At 36.3% G+C, this 20,151-nt stretch overlaps 1 protein-coding gene across 4 annotated transcripts in view; it reads right to left on the bottom strand.

The window, feature by feature from the left end:
* Positions 1 to 11,868: 11,868 nt before the first annotated feature.
* LOC126362740 (odorant receptor Or2-like) overlaps positions 11,869 to 20,151 on the bottom strand; it is a 48,721-nt gene continuing 40,438 nt past the window's right edge. For all 4 annotated transcript variants that reach the window (XM_050007906.1, XM_050007908.1, XM_050007905.1 and 1 more), the window contains exons 4-5: positions 18,656 to 18,811; positions 11,869 to 12,094 (exon numbers count right to left, since the gene is read on the bottom strand). In XM_050007906.1, coding sequence (XP_049863863.1) covers positions 12,041 to 12,094; positions 18,656 to 18,811 — 210 coding nt within the window. In that variant the 3' untranslated portion in view covers positions 11,869 to 12,040. The remainder of the gene's footprint in view (positions 12,095 to 18,655; positions 18,812 to 20,151) is intronic.

The following is a 20,151-nucleotide window of genomic DNA, read 5'->3' as shown; positions in this document are numbered from 1 at the left end:
CGGTTATTAAGAGCTCTCTCAGAACTGCCATCTCACCTAATGCAGAAAATTATTGGTTCATATTCAACTAATAAGGAAATATTGCTGGCACTTGTGAGTTGTGTCTGGATCAGAATCATTAGTTGTGTTGTCTTAGCTTGTAGGTGCTATATATGTTTGTGAAATGGTTCGAAAAGGCCTTATCTTTCAAACTCTATTAGTTGAATTATTACTGAAACAGCATTCTCCAACAAAAGGAATCACATCTTAAATTCCAGGATAAGTATTCAGTGGAATCAGATCACTGGTTTACTTGGGAAACCAACACACGCAACATGATTTAGTTTGGCTGTAATAAATTTATTCACCTAGATTTAATAGCTTTCCATCAGTTATTTATAAATCTAATCTTTAGCATTGCTCTATAGCACAGCATGGCGAAAGTTTATCTTCTCTTGTTGTCTGTACTGTTAATTGTCAACACCTGACTTCCAGATAAATATTTTCAAAAAAGAGAAGATTCCCCAGTACCTGAATTTAAGTTGGCATTTTATGTCCTCTTTACACTGAGGTGAAAAAAGTTGTGTGAGAGCAATATGGGCATATACAGATGGTGGTAGTACTGTGTACACAAAACATTAAAGTGCAGTGCATTGGTGGAGCTGTCATTTGTACTTGGGTGATTCATGTGAAAAGGTTTACCGTGAGATTATGGCCTACTACATGAATTGATAGATTTTGAACATGAAAGGACAGTTGGAGCTAAACGCCTGGGGCGTTCTATTTTGGAAATAACTGCGGAAACCAATGTGTGACATAGGATGAACATATCCGTTAGGGCAGTGTGGGGAATTTGTGGTGTTAACGGGCTATGGCATCAGACAACTGATCCAAATGCCTTTACTAACAGCATGTCACTGCCTTCAGCACCTCTCCTGGGGTCATGATTCTATTGTTTGGACCTTAGATGAGTGGAAAACCACAGCCTGGTCAGGTGAGTCAAGATTTCATTCATGGCAGGGTTCAGATGTGGTGCAGACCCCACGAAGCCATGGACCTGAGTTGCCAATAAGGCACTGTGCAAGCTGATGGTGGTTCCACAATGGTATGGGCTGTGTTCACATGGGATAGGCTAGGTCCTCTGGTCCAACTGCACCAATCAGTAGCTGGCAATGGTACTATTCAGCTATTTGGAGACCATTTGCAGCCATTCATGGACTTCATTTTCCAAACAACAATGGAATTTTTGTGGATGACAATGTTTTTGATTGGTTTGAAAAGCATTCTGGATAACTCGAGGGAATGATATGGCCGGCTAGATCACCCAACATGAATTCCATTGAACATTTATGGGATGTAATCGAGAGATCAGTTGCGCAGAAAATCCTGCACTGGCCAAATTTTCGTACTTAAGGATGGCTATAGGGGCAGTGTAGCTCCATATTTCTGCAGGAAACTTTCAACAACTAGTAGAGACCATGTCATATCAAGTTGCTGCAATACGTGGGGCAAAAGGAGGTCCTACACGATATCAGGAAGTATCCCATGACCTTTTTTTCACCTCTGTGCACTTTGTTCATCATCAGTAATTATGCTCTGATAATATAAAAACTCGCTATTTCATCCAGTATAAATTGACTAACTCAGCTACATTACATTACATTACCTTCGTTTCTCTTTAACTGATGTTCACCTTGTTAACCTATTTTCAGGACACCAGCCATTCGCTTCAAGTAATCTTCCAAGTCCATTATCATCACTCACAGAATTAGTGTTATCAACAGACCTTAACTGTTATCTCTTCTCCCTGAATTATAATTTCCAAATTTCCCCATTGTTTCCATCATTTTCTGCAATATGTATACAATGAATAACATCAGAGATATGTTACATCATCCTCCCCCCCCCCTCCCCATTTTTTCAACTACAGTTTCTTTTCATATCCTTTGACTCCTACAATTGTAGTTTGGTTTCTGTACGAGCTGTACATAACCTTTCACACACTGTATTTTATTTTCAATAAATGTCACAGATTATCACAATGAAGTAAATCATTTTGGTCTCAATGAAAACTCTGAAAAACTAACAATTTTTTTTTCTTAATTTCTGTGAAAGATGTAGCAAATGCAATCCTAGCATTAGAAAACAAAAGCACTGCATGTTGGGATGGAATAGCCACTAAAGCTATTAAATCATACACAACAGAATTGCAAACCCACTAGCTCAAATAATAAATCAATGTTTTGAGGGGCTGTTTTCCAGGGGAAAAAAGGGATCAAGAGAGGTCATGGGGAATCATCCTATATCAGTTCTCCAATTCATGTATAAAATATGTGAGAAAGTTGCTATTTCCCAAATCGAATAGTTAGTTGCAAAATATTCTGTTATTCTAAACAACCAACTTGCTTTTCAATAAGGGAAACACATCATGGATGCAGTGAACAATTGTACTGAGAAAATAAGTAAATCATTAGACAAGAACAATAAGGTCGCAGGTATTTTCTGCAACCACAGAATGGCGTTTGCTTCTGTAAACCATGCATTGTTTATTTACAACTTAAAAAGTATGGAATTGGACCAGTGTGCTGCAATGGCTTAATTTTATCTTATCAAATAGAAAGCAATGAGTTAGCATTTCTTTAAATGAGGCAAATTATTATTCTGACTGGCAAATAATATATGTAGAAAGAAACTTCCACATGGGAAAAGTATATTAAAAACAAAGATTCCAAGACTTACCAAGCAGAAAGCGCCAGTAGACAGGCACAATAAAATACACACAAACAAAATTTGTAGCTTTCGCAACCAACGGTTGCTTCTTCAGGAAAGAGGGAAGGAGAGGGAAAGATGAAAGGATGTGGGTTTTAAGGGAGAGGGTAAGGAGTCATTCCAATCCCGGGAGCGGAAAGACTTACCTTAGAGGGAAAAAAGGATAGGTATATACTTGCGAGCATGCGCGCACACACACACACACACACACACACACACACACACACACACACACACGTATACAGACACAAGCAGACATATTTGTCAAGCAAATTCTACCTCCAGTTTCCACTCTGTAAGCTACACTCAGTGCCTTCTCCGCATCCTCCGATGTCACACTGCACGGCTGGTAATCTGATTTTCTCTCATTTTCTTGTAAATTACACGCTTCAGGAGACACTGCACGTTCACCGGTGAGAAGTCTGGCAAGAGGCATCTTACAAAACTCTGCTATCCGGATGCTCAGCGCTAACCTCGTAGGTTTCCGGGGCCTCGTCATTTACTTCCTTCACGTGCGTACTCTGAACCTGTTCCCCTTCTGTCGTTATACCGGTAGAACTCGCCTCCGATACTTTGACACTTTCCGGCACAAAAATATTGGCATCCTCTCCGTCTAGACCACAGTCACCGGATCAGCTAACCTTTCCGTCTTCTGTATTTTTTACTTCTGCCACACCTTCACAGTCTTTTGCAATGTCGGCAACTACGGTGCAAATGCCGGCGTCAGTCTCCAACGGCGAGTCGGACTTCGTCCGCCGAATTGCTTCAGAACACAAGACGGGCCAGAATCACCCAGCACGGGCTCGTGCAGTGCCATTGGATGTGTTTCCAGAAAGAGGAATTAGACGTGAAGTCGCGACCGCACTGCCGGCAGACCTTCCGTCAATCGTCTGTCTGCTTGTGTCTGTATACGTTATATACAAGATTCCCTATTAGGCCCAGTCCTGTTTCTCTTCTATGTTAATAACTTACCATTGAATATCAGCTCCAAATCAGTTCTGTTCGCAAATGATACTTCTGTGTTAGCTGAAAATCAGGATACAGAAAAAATTCCCAAATCTTTGATCAGTTTTGATCAGTACCTTACAAATTTGGTTTCAGCTAAATGGACTGAATCCTGAATCAAAACCAAACTGTGAAATATGAGCAGATTATGACTATTCACAATCACCAAGCTATAGAAGAAGTTATCTCAGTCAAATTCTTATGATTAGTTCTGGATAAAAATTTGAGCAATCGGGCACACATTGAATACCTAGTAAACAAAATTGAGCAGCTTTGCATTTGCAATGCAAATATTATCTACTACATTTAAAGCGGATGCACAAAAAGTAGCATATACAAGCTACTTTGAATCCGCTATTAGATATGGTATTGTTTTTTTGGTAACTCGACATAGTGTGGATACCAAAAATACAGAAAAAAATTATGTGCACTGCAAATCATAAAGAACAATGTCATCTAATACAGATGAATTTAAATCCAGTTAAAAGAAATCAATGTGATACTGAAATATTATTACTCAATGGATGAATTCATGCAGGACAAGTGGAAATTTGAGCTGGGTACAGCATGTTACACATCCCATGAAATATCATTTTAGTGTTAGTATCTATTTTAATACTATTATTTATTAGTATAAAAACCATCCACTCAATATAGCCAAAAGCTTTCTCTAAATCTAAAAAGCTTTAAAATTAGGTTTGCATTCCTCAGTCTGCTTTAGAAGACAAGTCAGTGAGTATTGTCTTAACAGTTTTCTATATTTTTCCGGAACCCAAACTGATATTCCCCCACATGGGCTTCTACTAGTGATTCCATCCTTGGTAGATAATTCATGCTAGTATTTTGCAACCATAATTTTTAATCTGGTGGTCTGGTAATATTCATACTTGTCTGCACCACTGTCTTTTGAACTGGAATTATTAAATTATTCATGAAACCTGAAAATATTTAGCCTGTTTCTTTATGTGGGATATCTTTGTCATGGTTGCTTCTGCCAAAAATCTTAACAATTTTGAGAAACTGTCACCTGCTCAAGATGCCTTGTTTCGACTTAGATATTTCAGAACTATTGAAGTATTGTGCCTCCCAACTGATAATGCTGTCTTCAGATTTCTTTTCTTTGTATAGTGCTTTTGGATATACCTTCCATCTTTCAGCCTTTGCTCCTTCACTAAGTGCTTGCAGTGATAAAATTGTGCTCCATGTCAAATTCTACTAGGTGGCTTCATGTTTCATTAAGTCCCCCTACCCCCAATTCATGTTCATCTGCTATTTTTCCTTCTCTTCCTTTTCATACTATCAAAACAGTCTCTCCCCCTGTCCCCCCCCCCCCAAAAAAAAAATCACAATTAAAGTTTGGTCCCCCCATAACAAACTTCGCTGCTTTGTGTTAAAATAATCCACTACAAATTGTAATAGAGCATCAAATAAAGTCCAATAACAATTTGTATTTTGCTTCTGCAACTTTTTAGGCACATTACTAACATTAATGTAAGTTCAAATACCTCTCATTTATACCTTTGTCATCTTTTCACAAGACATACATAGGAGAAGCAATTCATTGGTTGACTCAGAATACAAGAAACTGAATTATACCTGATGTCTGTATTGTAATCACATTTAAATGTTTTTGAAATAAAGTGAAAAATTTCACACACCAAATACTAAAAAAAATTAATTAACTAATAACATGTTTTCATTTTGACTATAAAATATAAATTAATTTCTCCTAGCCCCATACAGATTCTTAACCTGATGCATGACTAATTCATCTCCCTACTGTTATCTATTGCATGCACACCACATTTTTCATTATAAATCTATGTGAATTTTTAGCAGCTATGAAAATAATTCAGTCAAAAGTTTTCAGGACTATCTGTAATGGATTAAGAATCTATATGAGACTAGGAGAAATAGACTTTTTAGTCTGATATAAAAACATGTTGTATTAAAATTTGAGTTTTATTTAATTAATTACTTCATTATTAGGCCTACTCCTGGATGAAATGTAACAGCACAGGCACTTAAGTACTCACTGGGGCTGTCTGGAAAAAAAGAGGGCAGCAAAGCCCCATGGCAACAGGACAAGGATGAGATGTACAGCACACATGGGAGTGAAAACGTTTTGGGATGTGTGCTAGAGGAGGAAACCCACAATTTTCAATGACAGTTGCAAAATGAGGACTGAAGAAGGTGGCATTCAAAAAGCAGAGTTGGGAGAGGAGGTACAGAAGATAGTTATGTACAAAGTTCAGGCTAGGGATCCAAAGGGCATGGGTACTTAAGCAGCTATTGTGGTGGGCAGTATCTTCAACAACAGCTCAGTGGTGGCTATTCATGGTAGTAGGTTTTTTCACAAAATTTCAATCACCAATTATCTCCTCCAAATGCAAAAATATCCTGTAGTCACCCATGTGCATTGGGAGAAATAACCACCATAAGAGAAATCTGAATGCCCTGCAAATATTAAAGTGTTTGTCTTTCCTGCACACTGTTCAAGAACGAAATGGTAAAAAAATACTGGTTCGATAAATTCCCTGCCAGGCACATAAGAGTGTATTTGGGCAGTTGTATAGATGTATATGTAGGTGAGTATCTACTTGTCATCCTCACATAGAATTCTGCACAGTAATTGAAGGACAGCTGATATATATGTGGCTGGTATAATGGGAAGTTAATGACCGAGCTCTGAGATAAGGTGATTATTGGATGTATGTAACAAGTGTTGCACCTGTGTCTTCCATAAGGGAACAACCAGTGTGCAGCAGAATTGCCTGCAGAGCCAGGAGAAGAGTAATGTAGATAATGCATAGGTCTGGCAGTGATAGACAGTTATTTCAATAAAGACTGTAAAATTTTGGATAAGGTATCTCTCATCTTGGGTCACAGTGTGAGGTAGTTTTAATTCCGCAGTGAAGCATGTTGTAGAGTTTTTCCAGGTCTCATTGAAAGTAGTATGGGTCAGTGGCTGGTGTAAATACCATCCACAGCTCGATTATTCTTAAACAGCTGGGGAACAGAGGGCTTGGTCTGCAAAGAGTCAGTTAAGTCACTCTCATGCAGAGCAAAAAGGAAGAAAATTTAACAGGATATGGAATCATCAACAGCAAAGAGTAGTGAGAGAATTTGTGGGAAGTTTGTGACATTCTGTTCCCAAGATAACAACTAGTAAGTAAAAAAACACACCTTAATGGTTCAGATATTCTTAGTAATGAGAAAATGGGATGTTATATAACAAAAATGTAACAGGAAAAAGACAAGATATAATAGTCTGTTGGGTCAAAAGTGGTACCTTAGGTAGCTGAACCACTGAGACTACTATCATTACTGGTATTTGTTCATTTCGTACTTTCACTATTCATTAGTTTACATGAGCCAATGATTATCTTACCTGCAACACAGTTTCATTCCTCATTTATGGGTAATTAACTGAATGAAATTCTACAACAAACCACTATTTTTGCCTTTCGTGAGAAACGAAAATAAATAATACACAATTAATATGAAATGATAAAGTACCTGTTAACAGAGATTTTAATTTTGCTCTTTTATTAAAAATTGAAGCAATAAGTGGAAGAAAATCACTTCTGTTTAAATGGTTTCAAATTAATTTCAGATCTGCAAAGAAAGGAAAGTGGAAGAATAAAAATACGTGGACCACTTATAAACAGTTTCATTTATTTGTATAATAATTTTAGGTATTACTGTACATATCATTGTGGTTTATTGTGATTTTTGCAAATAAAACCTGTGAAGAGCAAAGAAAAGTTTTTCCCCCTCTCACAGGTGTTTTTTTTTTTTTTTTTTTTTTTTTTTTTTTATTATTGATCACATCTCATGTTTCTGTTTGGATATGTTATTGAAACTTAATTGTAAATACTTAAGTGGGCGAATATATAAATGGGGCAAGCACAGGTGTCACATTGGAGCAACACCATACCTTGACACACAGTCTACAGAAAAATTTACATTTCCTGATACTGAACATACAGAGAGATGATCTTTTCAACATGGAAGAGAACTTTAGTGTGCTTGAAAAAATACAATTGTTTAGCTTTCTATGTGCTACAGATAAAGGTACAGTAGCATTTATTTTATTTATTTATTTTTCAAGTCCCATGGATCCTTGAATCAAGTGTATTGCTACAATATGGAATGTGTCAGATTATTACAATAATAAACATATGTAAATGGTCAAGAGACTTACAATCTGTGTCATATGTAAGCAGATACATGACAAGTGATCAAATAAGAGTGCAGATTATAGAAGTAATGATGGGTACACAAACAAATTATTAGATTTACATTATAATTAATGTAAAATGCATTGTCAACAATTGATGTACAGTGCTACCTATCGTTTCTTACAGGAATGCTCAATATTAAACACATTTCACCAATTATTATACACTGTCAAAAAATTCCTTTAAAGAATAGAAAGAACTACCCAAAAGATAAAGTTTTAGCTGTTTTTGTGAATTTAGTCTTATCCCTAATGATTGATTAAACGTGAACTGGAAGTTTATTGTATAGTTTCATGCTTGAAAAATGTACTACTTTCTGTACCATGCTGAGATTTTTATATCTTTGTGAAGATTATGTTTACTTCTTGTATCGTGATCATGATATTAGCCGTTTGTCATGTAGATTGTCTGATTATTGTTCACAAAGCACATTAGTAAAAACCGTATTGCAATTGCACAGTGAGGGTCCACATTCATTTGAATAAGTTTCTACAAGAGCATCTAGGGTGCACTCTACCCATAATTTGATGACACTCTTCTATCCAATAAAGACTTTATTTGGTTGTGAAGGGTTTCCCAAGAAAATGGTGTCATACATCACAAGTGAATGGAAATATCCAAACTATGCAGCTTTCATTGTTGCCAAGCCACAAACAGACGAAACTTAGTGAATTGGAAATGCTGCTGAATTCAGTTGATAGGTTGATGATGTGAACTGACTAAATTAGTGTGTTGTTAATGTGTAATCCCGTGAATTTGGAAGACTCAGCTCTCAATATTTCTTTTTCACCACTTTTTAGTTCAATATTTTTCCAGTTTTTTTGTTTCGTATTTGAAACTGAAGGAATTGGGTACTGCCAACATTGGGAGACAGACCAGTATAAGTGAACCAATCTAGACATTCTTTTAATATAGTGGTCACAGAGTTCTGTAGACTGCAGTTTGGTACTTTCTCTATCATAATTGTTGTGTCATTTGCAAATAGGGTGTAGTCCACTTTTTGTGCCATACACTGTGGTAGATCACCGATAAATATTAGGAAAAGTAAGGGACCAAGCATCGTGCCCTGTGGTACTCCACAATTCCCTGTGCCACAATCGAGGCAGGACGGTGCCTCTGCAGAATTATTCAGTACTAACTTCTGCCTTCTGTCCTCTAGATATGATTCAAGCTACATCCCTACTTTATTATGTAAGTCATAGCACTCAACCTTTATAAGCAGAATTTTGTGATCCACGCAGTTGAATGCTTAAGACAGATCACAAAACATTTTCCAACTGGTGACATTTTATTGTTTACAGATTTGAGGACATGGTTGACAAAAGAGAAAATGGTATGTACAGTTGAAATACCCTTCTGGAATCCAAAGTGATTTTTATTAAGGATTTTATATTTATTAAGATGATTCATGATTCACTTTTATACAGTGATATGTTTATGAGAATCTCTGGCTAACATAAGACATATTCAAAGAACATGTTAAATGTAATTTCAGTTAGTTATCAAAATAAGTAATATTTTACAATGCAAATATTTTATTTGTAATACCTATTGTTACTTCCTCTAACCAATATTTGAACTGATTGAACAGTGTTAAGAGTAAGTATTTTGCAAAGCCTTTTTGAGACTTTGGGGCAATTCCTGAACTCTGACTTAACAGTTCAGAACAGCATCACAGCCATGGATTCCAAAATACAGCAAATCGTAAAATGTCTCCTTGTGTCTGACACATTGTTATATGTAAAATCAATTAAGTTTCTCAACAGCCATTGAGCTCTCTCAGTAAAATAATAATCAGTAATAAGTTTTCATTTCCTGTAAGTATATACTTTAACCGTACATCTCAGTATTTCTGCTTTTGGTTATATAATGCTTCAGATAGAACTGAGTTTAATTTGATCTTGTAATGTTACACTGTATATAGCAAGAGTGTATGTAATATAGGACGCATCAAAAATGGAAATAATTCAGTATCACTCATTTCCTAAAGAGAAACCATTACAAAGAACAATGCATAAAAATTAAATTTAATAGGTATTCTTTAATACATTAAAATACCTTTTCCACTACACAGTTTCCTAATTTATTTGGAAAATAAGTGCCATGTAGCTCTGGGCACAGTTCTTAGTGACTGGTAGTAGGGGACTGAGGTTCTTCAAGGACTATCAGTTGGAGGGTATGCTTTGTAACTCATTCTTCCTGTGTGTGTTATGGGTATGTATTCTCGAATTTTAATCAACACTGAAGAATCTAAAAATTAATAGTTTAAAATGGCCCTAGTAACATTTTTTGCTGTATGAAAACTTTTTGTTTGCTATATGTTTCCTCCCCCTCCCCGTGTACTCCACACTGCTGATAAGCTCAGAATTGAAGGTACATTACGCTCAGAAGCTATTTGCACGTTGTGGCACCTGCTTCATTATGAATAGGATGGAACTGGATTTCTTACAGACAGCATTAATATATTGTATCCATTTCAGCTCATATCCACAGTAATATTCCAGAATCTAGTTCTACTTATTCCAGCTTTGTTTCATCCACCTCTAAAACCATATGTCCGACTCCTCTGATGTTTCTGAAAACTGCATACACAAAAGGTTTCAGGTCATAATTATTATATTTTCCATGATCCACTGGGCTGTGATGTTTGCAGAAATATCTACGCAGTCTTCTCTTAACATTCTTCCACATTTCGGTCACTATTAATTGTCATCTCATTCATTTCATAAACAGATTAAATAGCAATTGCCCTATTACCACCCCCATGACACTCCATATTTGATGGCTATGGTTGCTGATTGGTATGTGTTCCGTATTGCCCCACACAGTTTCCCGGTACTGTATGAGTATACACACTCCTTTTCTTGTGCTCAAATGTCAATTTCCATATTTGTATTTCATGGGCAATGGCATTAAAAGCTTCAGAGGGGTCAGATTATGGAGATTCACTATATCTGAAATCACACTGTGGTGACAAAAGAATGTGCTTTTTTCCCCCCAAATCAACAACTAATCCATTATACGTTATCACTTTCAGAATTTGTTTGGAACCTGATATTATTGAAACTAGTTTCTAGTTCCTGGAAAAATCCATCTTTAATAGAGCTGTTTACTATGTCCAGCAAAGGTGTGTTTATTTCTTCACTTACTAATATAATGTAACTCGATGTTCCATCACCATCAGCTAATATCCTGGCCTTTAGTTTCTGTACAGCTTTTCCTCTCTGTCATCTTTTGTGGGATTGGTGTGCTTATTTATTGATTTTTTTGTGTTGTCTGGACTGGACAAACGTGTTAAATATTTAGTAGATAAATTGTGTAGCTTTCTACTTGCAATGCAAGTATGAAGCAGTACTATTAGCAATGACATGTATAAAATAGCATACCTTAGTTATTTTCAATCAGTTAAGACAAATCCAATCTACGTACTGAAACAACAGAAAAAAAAATGGAAATGTGCTATGGACACTCAAGGGAATGATGTCACCCACTACTTACAATCTTACTGTTAACGGTAACCTGCCTGAAGATTTATGACATTGTCATATTATACACACCAAATCACAGTAATCATTCTGACAGTAAATAAACAGTTTTATCCTTGATACTTTTTGTTTCAAACTACATGCAAATGAAAATACACAGGGTTATATACATAGCAAAATCCAATGGGGGGAAAAAGGTATCGCACTACAGAAATGTTACTTACTCATTGACATCTGACCTGATAGTTTGAGTATGGCAGAGTTCATTCATTATTGGGCGAGTAATAATAAAAAAAAAATACTGTCTGTCGTCAGCTGTAGTGTAATATCAGTGAAGTTATTATAAGGTTACAGGAATCAGAAGGAAAAAAATTTAAGGTGACTGTTTTCTCTCTCTTTCTTTATTCATCTATAAGGAAAACAACTACCTGTACTGAGTCCTCTTGGTAAAATGAAACATTGTGTCAAGAAGTGAGTATCTCTAAACATTAGAGAAACCACTCAGTCTTCTAGTGCAGGCACAGGATAGTGATTACTTTTCTACAGTCAACACTTACTTCATTCATTGAGTCTGGTGAGAAGAGTAAAATATGAATATGAAATCTGCAAAACCTGAAAAGAGAACAAACACTGTTATTGTCTTATCAAGATACTATAAAACATTTTCAGTTTATAAGGATGAGCACACATGCACACCAAATCACAGTAATCATTCTGACCAAGAAATACAATAAACAAACATTTTAATTCTTGCTACTTTTTGTTTCAAATTACATGCAAATGAAAATACACAGGGTTATGTACGTAGCAAACTCCAATGGGAAAAAAGGTATCGCACTACAGAAATGCAAACGTGCGCGCACGCACAAGCACATCATTGTTGTTGATAAGCTCCTCATCCAATGGACAGATTAGAACCAACAACGTTATGTGACTTGTCCCATGAAACAATGTGGAGAGGTTTGGAACTTAGCCCATGACACTGTGTGACATAGCATGGTGGATTCTTTCCATCTGTTATTGTTTTCCTACTCCCGAAAATAACCAGTTTTTGTACCTTATTTTCAACACATTTACCTACTGGCATGACTGACTTACCCAAAAATCTCAAGTTCTTATTTAATTTCACACAATTTTATTGTTTTTCTGTTTACAGTGATGTAATTAGTTTTCATTGTGGTATTCGTAATTTGAAAGTATAATTAATTGATGTCAGTCCTACAATTTGCAACATGCAGAAACTATGGGCTAATCAGTAAAATCCAATGTAACGATCTACACAATTCAAAATCTAAGCATTCCAATTTTCCAGTAACATATTTTAAATGACCTAAAACTAATTATTTTATGATATAATTAAACTGGAAGATCTGAGCCACTACTAATATTCATTGCAAACTTTACCCTAACTACTGTTAAGATTCTGAGTTTTGACTGCTTACTGCTGTTACTTTTTCTGTGCAGAATGACATACATTAATTAATTAATGCACCAATTAATAATTTCAAGTAATGTACCCTAATTTGCATTACAGTGCAAGGTGATCCACATCACATAAGAATAATGATGTCTGTGAATTTTTCTAAATTTCTAACCAACAACATTTTCTGTATGCTGGAATCAAATTAATAAAAATAGTAAAATCCAACCTAGCCATTTTTCAAAACATTACATAATTTTCAAAGTTAGTTTTTTTCCAATGTCAGTCTTTATAAGACTATCTCAATCCCAAAATTTCTAGTTTTCTGTCAGAAAGCTCACAAGTAAGACAAGTATCAGGTGTACCCACAGTGTTGACTAATGTCACTGCTTAACATGTTCTGTGCGTGAAAATGTAAGCACCAACATCCACAAAACTCAAGAACTGTAATAACTTTTGTGTGATTACTGTAATATAAATTAAGGAATATTTTAACTGAGCTCTTTCAAGACTGATAGGAAGTGCGGAATGTCATTGTCATCAAAAAGAGTGATTGTTGGACTTAATGATCCTCATTATGGACTGAATTAAATGTACTACTGAAGTGTAATCTACTATAATGAATTTTTACAGAATTTTGCAGGTGTAAATTACTTTTTCAAGATGATGTGACCTGCTATGTAGTTTCCTACCTAATGTTTTGAAAAATGGCTAGGTTGTATTTTACTATTTTTAATGAACTGCAATAGAACAATTAAGTTTGACACAGTTATTGTAGACATTGATCTGGTTCAGTGAGCTAATACATTTTTTGTAGTTGACAAACTGGTCACCGCTATTAACAATCAAATTTGGCAAGGCATAAATGTGTGTGTTAGTACAATCTAAATTACAGTGTCATGTACATCTTTGAGCAAACACCACACCATATGTTTACAGATTTTCACCTTTGCGGTGATCGAGAATGGCGCTACCAGAGTAGTTACTATCAGTGAAACTGATGTAAAGTCTGGGAATCAGGAATGTTAAACATCACCTCTCCTCCTCGTGCCCACCAAACAGTGGTCATATAAAACTGTTCTACTATCAGCCACCTCTTAAGTCACCATTGCCCAAACATAGTTTACAAACTTCTGCTATGGTAGTGCACTAAAAAAAGTAGAGCAATGTGTGCTAATATTCTTCTTCAGCATGATACTATGAGGTGTTCTAAGGCAAGGAAAGTAATATGACTGCCGAACAGTGAAGTGAAGGCACGGTAGGTTGAACACAGCAGGAAAAAGTAAGAATTTATTTATCTTTTTTTTTTTTGGGAGGGTGGCGGGGGGAGGCAGAATATGCAGAGCCAGATGTGTGTAGAAGACACAGGAAATGGAGATCTGCTGTATGTAACACTGAACTGCATGGTGGAAACAATTGTAGCATTTGTGGGGTCACTGAAGTCATTCAAAGCACATTACACATGCAAACAATAATTTTATTTGAGATTTCCATTTTTAATAGAATCGATCTTACAAATTTAAGAAACTTTAGGACTAGACAGAAAATATAGTTTTAATGAAATGATCACAAATAAATAATGAATGTAAGAAACAAGATAGACCTGGATGCCTAGCACCACCTAAAGGAATCTAAATTCTTACGTCATAAGTTTACATGCTTAATGTATAGTTCAAGAATTAAAGAGTGCAGATATTTATTTGAAACGGATGAAAGATATGCAAGACCAGGTTGAGAAAATTATTTTTGTTACTTGTTTTTAAATTTAAGTTTCATCACTATTTCTGGCCAAAGATGGTATAACTTAAACTAGGATCTCACTTGGTAGGAATGAGGCCACCCTGTGTTGAAAAATACTGCTACTTAATTCTTTTTACTATAGGCGAGCATCATGTTTGGACACATTATTAAATGATTAAAGATGCAGAATAGAAAGTAACATGAATATAACAAAAGACCAAAGCAAGCTATATAAGCACACATCTCACACCCCAGCATCCGTAAGTTGGTCGGTGGAGGAAGTCACCCGTGCCATGTTCCTCCACTACACTGTCACTACCCCTGTTTTCTACATACAGAAGTGGTGAGAACAGAACACAGCAATTGTTGATTTCACTACTAATGGATGTGAAACCACATTTGCTCTCATTTTCTCTACACATCATGCTTGATAGTCAAGTGGCAAATACTGAGAACCCTCCACATGTTAAGTGGTGCATTATGACCAAGACAAGTATTTTTTTTACATTTCTCCTGGATAGAACTTAGAACCAAATCCTTGTAGCAGCAACTCAGCGACATAATATATTGACAAAGTTGTAGGAATTCTCTTTTTTTCAAACTACAGATGGCATGAGCTCTGTATTTTCCATAACCTTTATATCAGTATTGGACAGGCCACCATTGAACTTATTGACAAAGCCCATTGTATAAGAAAATACTGAATGGCTAATAAAGATTCTTATTCATTTCCTGTGACAGTCTCTGCTCGGATACTATTCTCAAGATGAGATTTATTTTTAGGCTAAATCAGCCATGTAACATACATCAGTGCTTCAGTTTTTACATTTCTTCCATCTTTGTACAATATCGTTTGGCTGGATTTTAAGTTCAAGGAGGCATACCTACTGTTACACTAAGGCATCACCTCACTTGATGATACAGGCTGTAAAGCCTGCAAAAGGCAAGGATCCAGATTTAAATCCAGGACCAGCACACTGTCGTAATATCAGGAGGTTTAAAACAATATCCTTTCCAGAATTTATAGTGTTGGGCGGTAATGTTACAGTGGGAAACTGCAAGGCAGTTTAGCATTTTCAATCTGTTTAGCTTAAAGAAAGAAGAGATTCTTTGTGGGCTATCTAAATCCCTCTACATTCTTGGATGTTATTTTTCCTCAATGGTACACTCAACCTGTTTGGAGTATCAGAAGCTGTGAAGTAAGGACTACTGCATTCTCACAAGGAACTAGTGAAGTGCAAGTCAGCTCAGAGTGAGCTTCAAATGCCTAAGTAAGTCTAATGCAACTGATATGTGGCAGCAGAACCATAGGTGGTATGCTGCTGACAGTTTTGCCTCAACTGTCATCTACCCTACTGAAGAAGAGTGCACATTACATTTTATGGGATTTAACATACTATCATTTCGTGATACAGACAGTGAATCCTAGATGTTTGTCCTCTGCGACACATATAGCTTCACAGGTGCACCCAATAGGGTTGCTCAGAATTTACACTAATAGAAATTGGGGTGGAGTAATTAAAGTCATCTGAAGCAGAACCTCAAATATCTCAACAACCCTAATACAAAAGGGTGAGTTCTGTCCACCAGAGGTTGTCTACTATGACTGTTTTGCCTCAATAGTCACCCACTCTGTCAGGACGAAGAGATCAGGAATCCTGAGTTCAACAAACCAAAACCTGGCATGAGACAGTTATAACTTATTGAATCTTCTGGACACAACAAGCATTAGTGCCCTTCACCCCCCTCCCCTCCCCTCCCCTCCCCTCCCCTCCCCTCCCCACAGTTTCATTTAAGGTTACTGAGACCATAATTTTAAAGAATTCCCTCTGAGTTCCAGACAATGGATAACCACCTCCAAGGAAATTATTTTTGTCTCTTGTAATATTACTGTGTTGCTTCTCATCTGGAACTGATTTGCATTATTAGCCAAAAAAATACAACTAAAATGTCAATACACTAGGAATTGATTGTATAAATACCAAGGTCTCCAAAACATATATGCATAATAACCTTATTGCTCACTTTCACAGAAGAAATACATTATTTCAGCTGTATTATCCAAGATAGCCTAAGTCATTGTTTGCAGGTCAGCAAGAGAGAGATATTTCTGAGTAAATAAACTTCGAACTCATGTTTTTGTTAGACTTTTGCATGTGCTGATTTATTTTGCTTGTTATCCATACATGCACTACGAAACTTTACATTCTTTATGCTATTGTTAAATAAAAGTTAATTGTATTAAGAGTTCACTATTTTGTAAAAGGTACAATTAATGAAGAATGTTTCACATTACTAACGGAGGCCCACTTGTTTTACAACTAGCCACTACATTATCAAATTTCCTTACATATATATTCAACTGTTAGCAACTACCGACAGCAGTGTAACATGTATTTGCTTTTACTTGTGCTCAATAATTCACTTTGCATAAATAAATAAATAAATAACAATAATAATAATAAAATAAAAAAATAGTTTCATTATTTTCTTCATTGAACTTATCCAGTACAAGTCAAATTTAAAACTTTCCTGGTCTACAGACTGTTCCTAAAATTTTCAGGCGAACTACAGGAGGTCAGTAACTTTGTGACACAATATTTCAACACAGTCTTCTGGCCATCTTCAGTTATATACTGGCTACCGTACACTGAGCTGCCCCATTTAAAACCATAGTGGCACACACATGGTGTACCCAATCACCACTGCGCATGTGTTACTCGAGCACGTGCCCTTCTGCTGCAAGTCTGTGCACTCATAAGAGCACCCTCCACAGGGCACAGACTTCCAGAACAAATGCATGTGCTCATGCAACATACGCACAGCAGCATCTGGGAACACCATGCATGTGGCAGCAGGGTTTTAAATAGGGGAGCTCAATGTACTGTAGTCAGTATATACCTGAAGGTAGCTAGAACACTCTGTGCTGAAATACTATGGCACACACAATTATAAGGAACATATGCAGCGTGTTTCTCCTAAGAGCCATCATGTACAATTGCTCTGCCATTTCTGGAGATATTTGCAATTTCGTTTTTGTAACAGGTAGCTGGAGTCAGCCCAAATGAATAAAGCTCATTATGTCATTTATAGAATGGTCAGTGTCGACAGAAAGTGTCTGTTTCCCATTACAAACATAATGATTTTGAAAGAAGAATTACATCTCATTTGATACAGAGATCCCAGATCGATCTAGTGTGATATTTGTTTCATTGGTATAAATTAACAGAGCCAGTAAACAATGAAGACTAACCAGCACTCCAGGAGCGACTGAGCAGCAGCACTGCTGCCAGGCAGTAGCAGTCACCATGGCCTGGTTATTCTTTGTATTTTACTGTCCCTGTTAACACATTTCAATGAAAGAAATATCACACTATTCTAATTCTGAACCACTCTAATGAATGAGCACATAAAATTACATTTTTTTAATTCTTTTTTTTTTTTCTTAACGGAAACAAAGGGGTGCTTTCCTATGACAATAGGCGTCACATGGGTGATGCAGTGAGCAATATTTGTTTGGGTTGACTCCAGCTACATGTTGCAAAAACGAAACTGCAAATATCTGCCGAAGCACCAAGGAAAACATGCGTGATGACTCTTAGGAGAGACACTCCGTATACTGCGCAATCCGTGACACTATTTTCTAACATTATGTCCTCTCACAACATTTTAGTGAATTCAAAAACAGCCAACACATGAATAGAATTTTCTGTGATTTGTCATAAACATCAGAATTATGCTATACACAAATCAGAGTTCTATGCTTCAGGCAAAATACATTTTCAGCATTAATTCGTGTAATGTGGTTTATAACTCCCCTTCTACTGTCATTACTAACAGATAGTAAGTTCATAATTCACATACCTCTCCAAGAGACACAATGCCAAACATTTAGCTTAGCGTCACAACAAATGACACCTGACAATGAGATTAGTAACATGGAAATTCACTATCCATACTGTACAGATATTAAGTGACTATATGTATAGAATCAAAAAGTTAATTACACTTACTGAAGCGAAGTTTTCCATAGTAAGATCAGCAAATTTTCCAAATGTTATTTTTGGTGGGCGGGTACAGCGAGCCATAATTATGCTTACGGATATTCCATAATCTTTGGAAACATAATACCACTGAGACTCATAAGCCGCCTTTCCAACATTGATACCCTGTTGGTATGTCGAGAATTTTTACACGTGAATTTTGGAAATGAAATTTGGTACCAATTATCAGATTTATGATACCCAAAAAAACTAAGCTAATTAAAAGAAAATGAAAGAGACAGTTTAACAGTGATGGCTATTTAGAATATAGAATTAATAATAAATCAGCTTAGTGCCATACATGTACACGGGGAACACAATCACCAACAACAAAATTTCAAAGACTGTTCAGAGATGTTATCAGAGTATTTTGATACCGGGGACCATTGGTCTCTGATGGCTCACTAAAGAGTAACTGCATTATTTTTATTTCATTATCTACATTTATCCTAGTTTGTGTTGCTGCTGCTGCTGTCGTCGTCGTTGTCGTTGTTGTTGTTGTTGTCGGTGGTGGTGGTTGTTTTCAGTCCCACAGCTGGTTTGATGCAGCTCTCCAAGCCAGTCTACTTTCTGAAAGGCTCCTCATCTCTGCATAGTTATTGCAACCTGTATACATTTCAATCACTTTACTGTACCCCAAGACATTGTCTCCCTTTACAGTTTTTACTCTCCCACAGTTCCTTTTATCATCATACTGACAATTACTCAATGGCTTGGGATGAGTCCTGTCAATCCGTCCTTTCTGTTAGTCAAGTTGTACCACAAATTACTGTTTTCCCAAGTTCAATTCAGTATCCATTCATTATTTATCTGATCTAACCATATACCCTTGTGTATTTTTCTGTAGCACCACCATTTCGAAAGCTTCTAAGCTCTTCTAGTCTGAACCATTTATGGCAACATTTTGGCTCTGTACAAGGCTACTGTAATGTATCCTTCATCAGGCAGCAGTGAGCAAATATGAAAACAATAAAGTTACATGAATCTGTTGCATAGTATGCATTGCATAAATTAAAGGATTGCCATTACAAAGACACATCACAGATGGAGTAGCACGACGTATTGGATTTGCCTCCGGACACCTGAAAATATGAATTATTGAGTACTGAAGTGAATTTCTGTAAGAAAAATAAAATTGCTATCATTTACTAATTGATGAGCGTATCAGGGGTGCCAATGAATGTACTACTGTTCAATAGCAGATTGACAGTGAGAAGTTTAATTTTAAATTCCACCTTAAATAGTGGGAGCAAAACTGAACTGATCTTAATATTTGAAGATGGAGGTTCTATTCAGAATACAATGCTCAAACAGCAAGATGCAATCCACTATCAGTCTCATTGCTTTCAAACAATGTATGTTGCCCTTCCTCACAAACCGTCTCTAAAACACAAAATACAGAGCATAAAACCATATGTGAGGAATGTCACTAATGTGACTACATTAATGGTACACAGGATATGTCA

Source organism: Schistocerca gregaria, chromosome 1, assembly GCF_023897955.1.
Source record: "Schistocerca gregaria isolate iqSchGreg1 chromosome 1, iqSchGreg1.2, whole genome shotgun sequence".
NCBI classification, from domain to species: Eukaryota; Metazoa; Arthropoda; class Insecta; order Orthoptera; family Acrididae; genus Schistocerca; species Schistocerca gregaria.
This window is presented reverse-complemented; position numbering and strand designations above follow the sequence as displayed.